General features: G+C 53.0%; 1 protein-coding gene and 2 pseudogenes across 1 annotated transcript; 1 reads left to right on the top strand and 2 right to left on the bottom strand.

Annotated features, from left to right (window-relative positions):
- The first annotated feature begins 1666 nt into the window (after positions 1-1666).
- On the top strand, positions 1667-3578 carry LOC117978489 (protein capicua homolog; annotated as a pseudogene).
- Positions 3579-3718: 140 nt separating this feature from the next.
- On the bottom strand, positions 3719-5143 carry LOC117977867 (putative uncharacterized protein FLJ44672). The gene has a single exon (XM_055098118.2). The coding sequence runs from the start codon at positions 4834-4836 to the stop codon at positions 4087-4089; it is 750 nt and encodes a 249-aa protein (XP_054954093.1). The 5' UTR covers positions 4837-5143; the 3' UTR covers positions 3719-4086.
- Positions 5144-6924: 1781 nt separating this feature from the next.
- Positions 6925-12506, bottom strand: LOC117975729 (putative uncharacterized protein FLJ46235; annotated as a pseudogene).
- Positions 12507-13876: the final 1370 nt, after the last annotated feature.

The raw sequence follows: 13876 nt of genomic DNA, 5'->3' as shown, positions 1-13876 counted from the left end.
TTTTATAAGATGGAGTCCTCACTCTGTTGCCCAGGCTGGAGTGCACTGGTGCGATCTCAGCTCACTGCAACCTCCATCTCCCAGTTCAAATGATTCTCCTGCCTCAGCCTCTTGAGTAGCTGGGACTACAGGCATGCACCACCACTACAGGTGTGTGCCACCACACCTGGCTAATTTTTGTATTTTTAGTAGAGATGGGGTTTTGCCATGTTGGCCAGGCTGGTCTCGAACTCCTGACCTCAGGTGATCCTCCCGCTTTGGCCTCCCAAAGACTTTTTTTTTTTTAATATAGAGACAAGTTCTCAGTACATTGCCCAGGCTGGTCTCAAACTCCTGAGCTCAAGTGATCCTCCCACCTCAGCTTCCCAAAGTGCTGGGGCTGACTGGATGCAGTGGCTCATGCTTGTAAACTCAGCACTTTGGGAGGCCAAGGTGGGAGGATCGCTTGAGCCCAGGAGTTCAAGACCAGACTGGGTGATATAACACAATAGTAAACTTCAACAGGAGAGAGAATCTGTAAACTTGAATATAGATCTTCTGAAATTATCCAGTCAGAGGACAAAGAAAAAAAGAATAAAAAAGAGAAAAGAAGGCTGGGTGTGGTGGCTCAAGCCTGTAATCCCAACACTTTGGGAGGCTGAGGCAGGCAGATTAAGAGGTCAGGAGTTCAAGACCAGCCTGTCCGACATGACAAAGCCCCATCTCTACTAAAAATACAAAAATTAGCCGGGTGTGGTGGCACACACCTGTAGTCCCAGCTACTTGGGAGGCTGAGGCAGGAGAATCGCTTGAACCCAGGAGGCGGAGGTTGGAGTGCAATGTGAGCCGAGACCACACATTACACTCCAGCCTGGGTGACAGAGCATGACTCTGTCTCAAAAAAAAAGAAAAAAAAAGAGACAGAGAAAAGAAAGCCAACAAGACACCATTAGGCAAACCATTGTCAGGTTATGGGAGTTTGAGAAGGAAAGTAGAGAAAGGAGAAGAAAGCTTATTTAAAGAATGGCTGAAAACTGCCTAAATCATGGGAAAGATTTAGACATCTAAATCCATGAAGCTTAAAGATTCCTAAAGAGGTTCAAACCAAATAGATACTCACCAAGTCACAATATAATCAAATAGTCAAAAGTTAAAGAAACTTTGCAGGTCAGGACAGAATCGAATAATACATTCAAAGTGCTGAAAGAAAAAAACTGCCAGCAACTAATACTATGTCTGACAAAGCTGTCCTTCAGAAAGAAAAAAGAAATAACGTGTTTCCTCGACAAACAAAGCTGAGGGCATTCAGGACCACTAGGTCTACCTTAAAAAAATGCTTAACGGAGTTTTTCAAGTAAAAATGAATGAAGTTGGGAGCGGTGGCTCATGCCTGTAATCCCATTTTGGGAGGCTGAGGTGGGTGGATCACCTGAGGTCGGGAGGTCAAGACCAGCCTGGCCAACATGGCAAAACCCCACCTCCAGTAAAAATACAAAAAATTAGCCAGGTATGAAGGCCACTGAGATCGTGCCACTGCACTCCAGCCTGGGTGACAAGAGTCAAACTACATTTCAAAAACAAAAAACAAAACAAACAAAAAAAACAAAACTTGAGGCCTGGCCTTCTGCTCCTCTCCAACCCCCCCTTCTCTGGGCCCAAGCCACCTTGGCTGAGGAGGGGGTGAGGAGGTGTGAACCCCTGCCAGGAACCCCCTGCCCGGACCAAGTACTCGGCCCCCAGGCCTGCGTTCAGTGAGGCCTCCCGTGGCATCAGCATGTTCGTGTGGAGGAATGTGGAAGGTCACTCTGCGGCCGTGTTCCCCTGGTACTCCATCCCCTTCCTCACCCCTCCCTGCAGCCACACGAGGCCCAGCAACCTGCCAGTCACTCAGTGGCCTCCAACCAGAGAAAACAACCTGCCAAGTTGGCAGCTGTTGCTCATGAGTGTCCACCAGGTGGGACAGGGAGTGTTGACCCTGGGCGGCCCCCTGGAGCCACCTGCCCTGAAAGCCCAGGGCCCGCAACCCCACACACTTTGGGGGTGGTGGAACCTGGTAAAAGCTCACCTCCCACCATGGAGGAGGAGCCCTGGGCCCCTCAGGGGAGTCCCTGCTGGACAGTGAGACAGAGAATGACCATGATGATGCTTTCCTATCCATCATGTCTCCTGACACCAAGTTGCCTCTACCACTCAGATGATGTCAGGCCCAGTCCCTCAGTGCCCTGCGCAAGGAACAGGACTCATCTTCTGAGAAGGATGGACGCAGCCCCAACAAATGGGACAAGGACCACATCCGGTGGCCCATGAGTGGCGGTCATGATCTTCAGCAAGCGGCACCAGGCCCTGGCGGGGCGCACCAGGATCACCCCAACCAGGATAACCAGACCGTCAGCCAGATGCTGAGCGAGCAGTGGTACACCCTGGGGCCCAATGAGATGCAGAAATACGACCTGGCCTTCCAGGTGAAGGTGGCCCACTTGCAACAAGGACCGAAAGAAGTCCAGCTCAGAGGCCAAGCCCACAAGCCAGGGGCTAGCAGAAGTGTAACAAGGGCTCGTGGGAGTGGAGCATATCAGAGACGGGCACTGTCACTGCCACTGCCCCTGGGGTGTCCTCTGAACTCCTGTCAGTTGCAGCCCAAACACTCCAGAGCTTGGACACCAAGAAGCAGCTTCTGTGGGGCAGAACGGCTGCACACAGTCAGGGAACCTGGCTCAGCCTGGCCCAAGCCTTCTCCCACAGGGGGGTACACAGCCTGGACGGCAGGGAAATAGACCGTCAGGCACTACGGGAACTGACACAGGTGGTGTCTGGCACTGCATCATACTCTGGCCCAAAGCCTTCTACTCAGTATGGAGCTCCAGGCCACTTTGCAGCCCCTGGTGAGGGAGGTGACCAGTGGGCAGCCCTGCTGCTGCCCACTTGAGATGCTCATTCCCAGCAGATGGCCAGTGAGGACATGGCGAGTGACGAGGAGCACACGGTCATCCATGAGGAGGAGGGGGTGATGATGTCATGGCTGATGATGGCTTTAGCACCACTGACACTGATCTCAAGTTCAAGGAGTGGGTGACTGACTTGAGAGTGGGGACAACTCTGGGGAGGAGCCAGAGGGCAACAAGGGCTTTGGTGGGAAGGTACTTGCACCTGTCATTCCTTCCTCCTTTACTCCTGCCGCCCCTTGCTGGATCCTGAGCCCCCAGGGTCCCCCGATCCACCTGCAGCTTTTGGCAAAGTCTATGGTCCCACCCTGTCCTCCCCCTACACATACTCGGATGCTTCCTCCTCAACCTTGGCACCCACCTCCTTCTTACTGGGCCCAGGATCCTTCAAAGCCCAGGAGTATGGTCAAGGCAGCAGAGCGGGCCCCCTATGGCCCCTACCCCTGGGGATGGGGACCCACGGACGCCTTCCAAGGCGACCTGTTTCCTCCCAATGGATCCTGCCACCTTCTGGGGCAAGAGACCTGAAAGTGTGGGCGACCTGGAGCTACCAGGCTCCTCAGTCATCAGGGTCCCTCCCAACACTAAGGCTCTCCTAGGCAGGAGCTGGGCTGAGCCACCCGGGGGGCAGAGGGGGGCTGGACTCAGGTGAGTATGGGGGTGGGGGCTCCTGCACTTCGACACAGGCAGCGGGAGGGTTTTCTCCCCATTCCCTCTGCACTCCCAACTTGAGCTATACTTTTTAAGAAAGTGATTCACCCTGCCTTTGCCCCCTTCCCCAGAACAGAACACGTTGATCATGGGCGATATTTTTCATTGTGCCAAAAAGTTGCCATGACCGTCATTAAACCTGTTTAACACCAAATAATCAGTAAAATAAAATAAAAAATTCGGGCTTGGTGCAGAAACTCACCCCAAATAAATCACCTACCAAAATATTTACATAATGGTGGAAATATTCCAAAATTCAATATTTTGGGATTTATACACAAAAGATAAACAAATTAGAGGCCAAGAGGCTGCCGGAAGGGAAAAACGGGGCCTGGGAAGGCCGTTGTGAGGAATGAGCTGGGCCTAAAGAGGCCGCTGGCAGGCGGGAGCTGGGCCTGCCGAAGCGGCCGAGAGGCAGGAGCTTTGGACTCGGGAGGCCGCAATGAGGCAAGGGCTAGCTGGGCATGGAGAGTCCGCTGTGAGTCCAGGCCCATGCAGGCCTTCGAGAGGCAGGAGGCCGGGCCTGCAAAGGCCCACTGGAGGTCAAGTTCTGGGCCTGAAGAGGCCACCAAAAGTCAAAAGCGGGGCCTGGGAAGGCCGCCAAGAGCCATGAGCTGGTCTGGGCTGAAAGAGGCCACTGGGAGGCAGGAGGAGCTGGGCCTGGAGAGGCTGACTCGAGGAAGTTTTGCACCTGGAGAGGCCGCCGAGAGGACGGAGCTGGGCCCGGGAAGGCCGACTTGCTGCTCTTCCAGGCCCAATTCCAGGCCGACTTGACGACGACTTGGGCCTGCAGAGGCCGCCGGGAGGCCGGAGCTGGGCCTGGAGAGGCCGACTTCAGGACGATTTGGGCCTGCAGAGGCCGCCGGGAGGCCCAAGCTGGGCCTAGAGGAGCCCACCGACCTTGCCATCGGAGGGCAGGAGCTGAGCATGGAGAGGCCACCGTGAGGCCTGAGCTGGGCCTGGGGAGCTTGGCTTCGGGAAGTGGTGGGCCTACCAGGGCCGCTGGGAGCTGGGCAGGAGCTGAGTCCAAAGACGTTGTTGGGAGGCCAGAGTCAGGCCTGGAGACACAGCCGGGAGGAAGAGCTGGGCCCGGAGAGGACGCCGGGAGGCTGCAAGTGGCTCTGGAGAGGCCGATTTGAGGAGGCCCGGCCTCAGCCTCCCACATGGCGGCCTCTGCAGGCACAGCTGTTTCTCTTGGCTGCATCTCCCACCTCCCAGGAAACAAGCTTTTTTGGCTCAGTTCCCGCCTGCGTTTGTAGACACCGAAGTTTCGGCAACCAAGCTCTTCAGACCCACATCCCGCTTCCCAGTACCTGAACAGTCCCAGCTCCGGCTGGAGAACAGAGTCTGTAGGCCCCGCTGTTGCCTCAGAGGGGTGTCTCCAGGCCCAGCTCTCGCCCCACCGCGACCTCCCAGGCCCAAGTCCCTGCCTGCCTCCCAGCAGCCCACGTGCGACCCTGCTCCTCCCACACGGTGGCCTGTTGAGGCAGGGGCTCACGCTGACCTCTCTCAGCGTGGGAGGGGCCGGTGTGAGGCAAGGGCTCACACTGACCTCTCTCAGCGTGGGAGGGGCCGGTGTGAGGCAAGGGGCTCAAGCTGACCTCTCTCAGCGTGGGAGGGGCCGGTGTGAGGCAAGGGCTCACGCTGACCTCTCTCAGCGTGGGAGGGGCCGGTGTGAGGCAAGGGGCTCACGCTGACCTCTCTCAGCGTGGGAGGGGCCGGTGTGAGGCAAGGGCTCACTCTGACCTCTCTCAGCGTGGGAGGGGCCGGTGTGAGGCAAGGGGCTCACGCTGACCTCTCTCAGCGTGGGAGGGGCCGGTGTGAGGCAAGAGCTCACGCTGGCCTCTCTCAGCGTGGGAGGGGCCGGTGTGAGGCAAGGGGCTCACGCTGACCTCTCTCAGCGTGGGAGGGGCCGGTGTGAGGCAAGGGCTCACGCTGACCTCTCTCAGCGTGGGAGGGGCCGGTGTGACGCAAGGGGCTCAGGCTGACCTCTGTCAGCGACGGAGGGGCCGGTGTGAGGCAAGGGGCTCAGGCTGACCTCTGTCAGCGAGGCAGGGGATGGTGCGAGGCAAGGGGCTCACGCTGACCTCTCTCAGCGTGGGAGGGGCCGGTGTGAGGCAAGGGCTCACGCTGACCTCTCTCAGCGTGGGAGGGGCCGGTGTGAGGCATGGGGCTCACTCTGACCTCTCTCAGCGTGGGAGGGGCCGGTGTGAGGCAAGGGCTCAGGCTGACCTCTCTCACCGTGGGAGGGGGCGGTGTGAGGCATGGGGCTCACTCTGACCTCTCTCAGCGTGGGAGGGGGCGGTGTGAGGCAAGGGGCTCAGGCTGACCTCTGTCAGCGACGGAGGGGCCGGTGTGAGGCAAGGGGCTCAGGCTGACCTCTGTCAGCGAGGCAGGGGACGGTGCGAGGCAAGGGGCTCACGCTGACCTCTCTCAGCGTGGGAGGGGCCGGTGTGAGGCAAGGGCTCACGCTGACCTCTCTCAGCGTGGGAGGGGCCGGTGTGAGGCAAGGGGCTCACGCTGACCTCTCTCAGCGTGGGAGGGGCCGGTGTGAGGCAAGGGGCTCACGCTGACCTCTCTCAGCGTGGGAGGGGCCGGTGTGAGGCAAGGGGCTCACGCTGACCTCTCTCAGCGTGGGAGGGGCCGGTGTGAGGCAAGGGCTCACGCTGACCTCTCTCAGCGTGGGAGGGGCCGGTGTGAGGCAAGGGCTCACGCTGACCTCTCTCAGCGTGGGAGGGGCCGGTGTGAGGCATGGGGCTCACTCTGACTTCTCTCAGCGTGGGAGGGGCCGGTGTGAGGCAAGGGCTCACGCTGACCTCTCTCAGCGTGGGAGGGGCCGGTGTGAGGCAAGGGGCTCACGCTGACCTCTCTCAGCGTGGGAGGGGCCGGTGTGAGGCAAGGGCTCAGGCTGACGTCTCTCAGCGTGGGAGGGGCCGGTGTGAGGCAAGGGGCTCACTCTGACCTCTCTCAGCATGGGAGGGGCCGGTGTGAGGCAAGGGCTCACTCTGACCTCTCTCAGCGTGGGAGGGGCCGGTGTGAGGCAAGGGCTCACTCTGACCTCTCTCAGCGTGGGAGGGGCCGGTGTGAGGCAAGGGGCTCACGCTGACCTCTCTCAGCGTGGGAGGGGCCGGTGTGAGGCATGGGGCTCACGCTGACCTCTCTCAGCGTGGGAGGGGCCGGTGTGAGGCAAGGGCTCACGCTGACCTCTCTCAGCGTGGGAGGGGCCGGTGTGAGGCAGGGGGCTCACTCTGACCTCTCTCAGCGTGGGAGGGGCCGGTGTGAGGCAAGGGGCTCACGCTGACCTCTCTCAGCGTGGGAGGGGCCGGTGTGAGGCATGGGGCTCACTCTGACCTCTCTCAGCGTGGGAGGGGCCGGTGTGAGGCAAGGGCTCACGCTGACCTCTCTCAGCGTGGGAGGGGCCGGTGTGAGGCAGAGGGCTCACTCTGACCTCTCTCAGCGTGGGAGGGGCCGGTGTGAGGCAAGGGCTCACGCTGACCTCTCTCAGCGTGGGAGGGGCCGGTGTGAGGCAGGGGCTCATGCCTCTGGGCAGGGTGCCAGAGGCATGGGCATCAACAGGCCACCGTGAGGGAGGAGCTGGGCCGCACGCGGGCTGCTGGGCGGCAGGCAGGGACTTGGGCCTGAGAGGCCGCCGTGGGGTCAAGAGCTGGGCCTGGAGAGGCCCCTGGGAGGCAAGAGAGGGGACCTGCATAGGCTGTTCTCCAACCATTGCTGGGCCCGTACAGGCCACCGGGCGGCAGGAATTAGGCCCGAAGAACTTGGCTGGAGAAAGTTCGGGGCCCACAAAGGCGGTTGGGAGCTGGGCAGGAGTTGAGCCAAAAGAGCTTGCTTACTTGCTGGGAGGCACGGCCGGGAGATGCCAACTTCAGGACAACTTGGGCCTGCAGAGGTCGCCGGGAGGCCCAAGCTTGGCGTGGAGGAGCCCACCGACCGGAGACCATTTGGGGCCTGCAGGTGCCATCGGAGGGCAGGAGCTCATCCTGGAGAGGCCACCGTGAGGCCTGACCTGGGCCTGGGGAGCTTGGCTTGAGGAAGCTGTGGGCTGTGGATATTGGATATATCCAATATCCGATGGAGCTGTGCCTGTGGAGGCTGTTGTGAGGCAGTAGCCTCATCTGCGGAGACTGCCGTGACGTAGGGTATGGGCCTAAATAGGCCATTGTGAGTCATGAGCTTGGTCTGTAGAGGCTGACTGGAGAAAGTTCTGGGCCTGGAGAGGCTGCCGGGAGGTAGGAGCTGGGCCAAAAGATTTAAGCACATTTACATTTATTAGGCACTTTATTTCCATTATTACAATATATAATAATATATTTAATATATTAATATATTTAACATATTAATATATCTAATAAATATATATATTTATTATATATCCAATATATAATAAAATAATTATAGAACTCACCATAATGTCGAATCAGTGGGCGTGTTAAGCTTGTTTTCCTGAAACTGGATGGTCCCACCTGAGCGTGATGGGAGAAAGTGACAGATCAATAGGTATTAGATTCTCATAAGGACAGCGCAACCTAGATCCCTCACATGCACGGTTCACAACAGGGTGCGTTCTCCTATGAGAATCTAATGCTGCTGCTCATCTGAGAAGGCGGAGCTCAGGCGGGAATGTGAGCAAAGGGGAGTGGCTGTAAATACAGACGAAGCTTCCCTCACTCCCTCACTCGACACCACTCACCTCCTGCTGTGTGGCTCCCTATGGCTCCATGGCTCAGGGGTTGGGGACCCCTGCTCAAGTGCATCCAAAGCGACCCTTCCCAAAACAGTCTTCACAGTGGTCAAGGGCAGAAACCACTTAGCTCCCAAGGCATGTGCCTCAGCTGGCATTTCATCACAATCAACAGTAAGAGGTAGCTTGAGTCACTGTGAGGTCACCTACTGGAAATCACCAGCATCCCATTTCCCACTGGCAAAGAGCTCAGCACTGCCCCCTGGGAAACCAAACCTATGCCCAAATCCCATCTGTGTGGGTTTACCTCCTGGGACCCTTCCTAACATATTAGTCAGAGTCCAATCAGGAAGCATAAACCACTCAAAAGTTTAAAGTGGTAACATTTAATATGGAGAATTATTCATTATAACAGGTGAACAGCATAATGAGAGATTGGCTAGCACAAAGTAAAGAGAACTCTAGAGAATATGGGACTAGCCCAGGCCAGGCATGGTGGCTCATGCCTGAAATTGCAGCCATTTGAGAAGCTAATGCAGGAGGATTGCTTAAGGCCAGGAGCTAGAGACCGGTCTGGACAACACAGTGAGACCCTGTCTCTATCCAAAAGAAGAAAAAAGTTAGCTTGGAGTGGTGGTGCACACTTGTAGTCCCAGCTACTCGGAATGCTGAAGTTTGAGCCTGGGAGGTCAAGGCTGCAGTGAGGCATGATTATGCCGCTACAGTCCAGCCTGGTGACAGAGCAAGACCCTGTCTCAAAGAACAAAACAACAACAACCATTTACAGACAGAAAAGAAATAGAGCTAATAAGCTGAGGAAAGATGTTGAAATGTGACAAGTAGAGTAACATGAGGTCTTTTGTCTATTTAAAATAATCAAACAAAAAATGACTTACTAAATTATAATACCCTGTGCTGGCAAAGGTGCAGTGAAATGGGCACTTTCTTATACTATGAGGGGTGTTGAAATTGTGTATAAGCCTTCCCGGGTAAAGCCTGTCAATTTTTTAAAATAATGGAGACAGGGTCTCACCATACTGCCATACTGCCTCCTCCAACTCTTGGCCTCAAGCAATCCTCCTCTCTTAGCCTCCCAAAGTGCTAAGATTATAGCTGGGAGGCACCCAAAACCCTGTCGATTTACATCAAGGGTAATGAGAATGTCCATTCACCATGACTCACAGTAATCTTACTTCTGGGGAGACAATTCAATCCAAACAAAAGATCATCTGTACACACACAGTAAAAATCTGGGAGTAACTGAAGACAGAGTTGCTAAGTGAAATAAGAAACAGTTCTAAGAAATTAAACTATGGTATCAGTAGGCACCTGGTAAAAGGTCAGTTGATGTTAGCTGCTACTTTTTTGTTGTTTTGAGACAGGGTCTCACTCTGTCACCCAGGCTGGAGTGCAGAGGCCTGATCATGACTCACTGCAGTCTCAGCCTCCCTGGGCTCAAGTGATCCTCCCACCTCAGCCTCCCAAGTAGCTGGGACTACAGGAACATGCCACCACACTAGGCTAATTCATGTGTTTTTCTGTAGGGATGGTGACTCCCCCTGCGTTTCCAAGGCCTATCGCAAACTCTTGGCCTCAAGCCATCCTCCTGCCTCAGCCTCCCAAAGTGTTGCGATTACCAGTGTGAGCCACCACACCTGGCCAGCTGCTACTTTTAGCAATATTATTAGTATTCCACTCAATTAAAAATTATTATTTTCAAGGCTATGCAACAGTATGTATCCTACAGCGTAATTGTAAAAACATATACAGTCGTCGTCCCTCAGTATACAGAATCAGTTCCAGCCCCCCATCTCTGCATATACCAAAATCCATGCTTACTCACGGTTCGCTGTCACCCCTCTGGAATCCACGTATACGAAAATTCCAAATATTAGTTGGGCATAGTGGCAAGCACCTGTAGTCTCAGCCACGTGGGAGGTTGAGGTAGGAGGATCGCTTCAGCCTGGAAGGTTGAGGCTGCAGTCAGCTGCGATAGCGCTACTACACTCCAGCCTTGGACAACAGAGGGAGACCCTGTCTCAGAAAAAAAATAAATAAATAAAACAGGTTAGAAACTGTAATGAGGTCTGCTGGGCAAAATTCCATATAAGCAAAGTATAAATTAATAAAGCAAATCGTGATAAATTACTACGATTCACTTTCTGGAGTTTCTGACAATAAAAGTAAGGAAAATGCAGAACACAAAGACAGAGAGTAAAAAGAGACATTAGGAAAGCATTCTACATGTTGAATAGGAAGACACTGGCCATGTTCGTGCAGCGGCAGTATGTCGTGACATGACATACCTTGGAGAGAAGTTAACAGATGAGGAAGTTGATAAAAATCATCAGAGAAGCAAAATACTGGTAGCGACACTCAAGTAAACTACGAAATTTCCATAACTTATGTCAGCAAAGTGGGAATACTGTACAGTGCGTGTTGAAGTTCCTATACAACATTGTTTACCTGCCTTTTGTTTGTTTGTAAGGAATGTATATACTAAAAGTTCTTCTTGCTGTCAAAAGAATATGTGTGAATAAGTCATTTTAACTTATTCTTCTGTTTTTCTTTTATCTTCCTGCCATCATCCCACAGCCTTACTTTAGAAATTTCTTTTTTAGAAAATTGAACAAGTGCTCCTTGTGGTGGCAAATACCTCGAGGATGGCAGGCAGGGGTGGAAGGGTCACTTGAGGCCATTAGTTTGAAACCAGCCTGGCCAACAAAGTGAGACCCCATGTCTACAAAACAATTTAAAAATTACCCAAGTATCATCATGTATACCTACAGTCCCAGCTACCTCAACTTACGGAGAAAGTTCAGGGCCTGGAGAGAAGGCTGGGAGGCAGGAGCTGGGTCTAAAGAGGCCATTGTAACGATGGAGCTGTGCCTGTGGAGGCTGTTGTGAGGCAGTAGCCTCATCTGCGGAGACTGCCGTGATGTAGGGTATGGGCCTAAATAGGCCATTGTGAGTCATGAGCTTGGTCTGTAGAGACTGACTGGAGAAAGTTCTGGGCCTGGAGAGGCTGCCGGGAGGTAGGAGCTGGGCCAAAAGATGTAAGCACATTTACATTTATTAGGCACTTTATTTCCATTATTACACTGTAATATATAATAAAATAATTATAGAACTCACCATAATGTCAAATCAGTGGGCGTGTTAAGCTTGTTTTCCTGAAACTGGATGGTCCCACCTGAGCGTGATGGGACAAAGTGACAGATCAATAGGTATTAGATTCTCATAAGGACAGCGCAACCTAGATCCCTCACATACCCGGTTCACAACAGGGTGCGTTCTCCTATGAGAATCTAATGCTGCTGCTCATCTGAGAAGGCGGAGCTCAGGCGGGAATGTGAGCAAAGGGGAGTGGCTGTAAATACAGACGAAGCTTCCCTCACTCCCTCACTCGACACCACTCACCTCCTGCTGTGTGGCTCCTTACGACTCCATGGCTCAGGGGTTGGGGACCCCTGCTCAAGTGCATCCAAAGCGACCCTTCCCAAAACAGTCTTCACAGTGGTCAAGGGCAGAAACCACTTAGCTCCCAAGGCATGTGCCTCAGCTGGCATTTTGTCACAATCAACAGTAAGTGGTAGCTTGAGTCACTGTGAGGTCACCTACTGGAAATCACCAGCATCCCATTTCCCACTGGCAAAGAGCTCAGCACTGCCCCCTGGGAAACCAAACCTATGCCCAAATCCCATCTGTGTGGGTTTACCTCCTGGGACCCTTCCTAACATATTAGTCAGAGTCCAATCAGGAAGCATAAACCACTCAAAAGTTTAAAGTGGTAAAATTTAATACAGAGAATTATTCATTATAACAGGTGAACAGCACAATGAGAGATTGGCTAGCACAAAGTAAAGAGAACTCTAGAGAATATGGGACTAGCCCAGGCCAGGCATGGTGGCTCATGCCTGAAATTCCAGCCATTTGAGAAGCTAATGTAGGAAGATTGCTTAAGGCCAGGAGCTAGAGACCAGTCTGGACAACACAGTGAGACCCTGTCTCTATCCAAAAAAAAAAGAAAAAAGTTAGCTGGGAGTGGTGGTGCACACTTGTAGTCCCAGCTACTCGGAATGCTGAAGTTTGAGCCTGGGAGGTCAAGCCTGCCGCGAGGCATGATTATGCCGCTACAGTCCAGCCTGGTGACAGAGCAAGACCCTGTCTCAAAGAACAAAACAACAACAACAACCATTTACAGACAGAAAAGACATAGAGCTAATAAGCTAAGGAAAGATGTTGAAATGTGACAAGTAAAGTAACATGAGGTCTTTTATCTATTTAAAATAATCAAACAAAAAATGACTTACTAAATTATAATACCCTGTGCTGGCAAAGGTGCAGTGAAATGGGCACTTTCTTATACTATGAGGGGTGTTTAAATTGTGTATAAGCCTTCCCAGGTAAAGCCTGTCAATTTTTTAAAATAGTGGAGACAGGGTCTCACCATACTGCCATACTGCCTCCTCCAACTCTTGGCCTCAAGCAATCCTCCTCTCTTGGCCTCCCAAAGTGCTAAGATTATAGCTGGGAGGCACTCAAAACCCTGTCAACTTACATCAAGGGTAATGAGAATGTCCATTCACCATGACTCACAGTAATCTTACTTCTGGGGAGACAATTCAATCTAAACAAAAGGTCATCTGGACACACACAGTAAAAATCTGGGAGTAACTGAAGACAGAGTTGCTAAGTGAAATAAGAAACAGTTCTAAGAAATTAAACTATGGTATCAATAGGCACCTGGTATAAAAGTTCAGTTGATGTTAGCGGCTACTTTTTTGTTGTTTTGAGACAGGGTCTCACTCTGTCACCCAGGCTGGAGTGCAGAGGCCTGATCATGACTCACTGCAGTCTCAGCCTCCCTGGGCTCAAGTGATCCTCCCACCTCAGCCTCCCAAGTAGCTGGGACTACAGGAACATGCCACCACACTAGGCTAATTCATGTGTTTTTCTGTAGGGATGGTGACTCCCCCCGCGATACCAAGGCCTATCGCAAACTCTTGGCCTCAAGCCATCCTCCTGCCTCAGCCTCCCAAAGTGTTGCGATTACCAGTGTGAGCCACCACACCTGGCCAGCTGCTACTTTTAGCAATATTATTATTATTATTCCACTCAGTTAAAAATTATTATTTTCAAGGCTATGCAACAGAATGTATCCTACAGCGTAATTGTAAAAACATATACAGTCGTCGTCCCTCAGTATACAGAATTAGTTCCAGCACCCCATCTCTGCATATACCAAAATCCATGCTTACTCATGGTTCGCTGTCACCCCTCTGGAATCCACGTATACGAAAACTCCAAATATTAGTTGGGCATAGTGGCAAGCACCTGTAGTCTCAGCCACGTGGGAGGTTGAGGTAGGAGGATCTCTTCAGCCTGGAAGGTTGAGGCTGCAGTCAGCTGCGATAACGCTACTACACTCCAGCCTTGGACAACAGAGGGAGACCCTGTCTCAGAAAAAAAACAAAATAAAACAGGTTAGAAATTGTAATCTAACCCTAACCCTAACGCCTTAACCCTAACCTTAACCCTAACC

The sequence above is a fragment of the Pan paniscus genome, chromosome 15 (genome assembly GCF_029289425.2).
Source record: "Pan paniscus chromosome 15, NHGRI_mPanPan1-v2.0_pri, whole genome shotgun sequence".
Classification (NCBI taxonomy): Eukaryota; Metazoa; Chordata; class Mammalia; order Primates; family Hominidae; genus Pan; species Pan paniscus.
The sequence above is the reverse complement of the archived record's forward strand: the minus strand, read 5'-3'. Positions and strand labels throughout refer to the sequence as shown.

Coding starts and splice junctions, on each gene's coding strand:
- LOC117977867 (XM_055098118.2), bottom strand. CDS start 4,836: ATGCAGCCAAGAGAAACAGCTGTGCCTGCAGAGGCCGCCATGTGGGAG.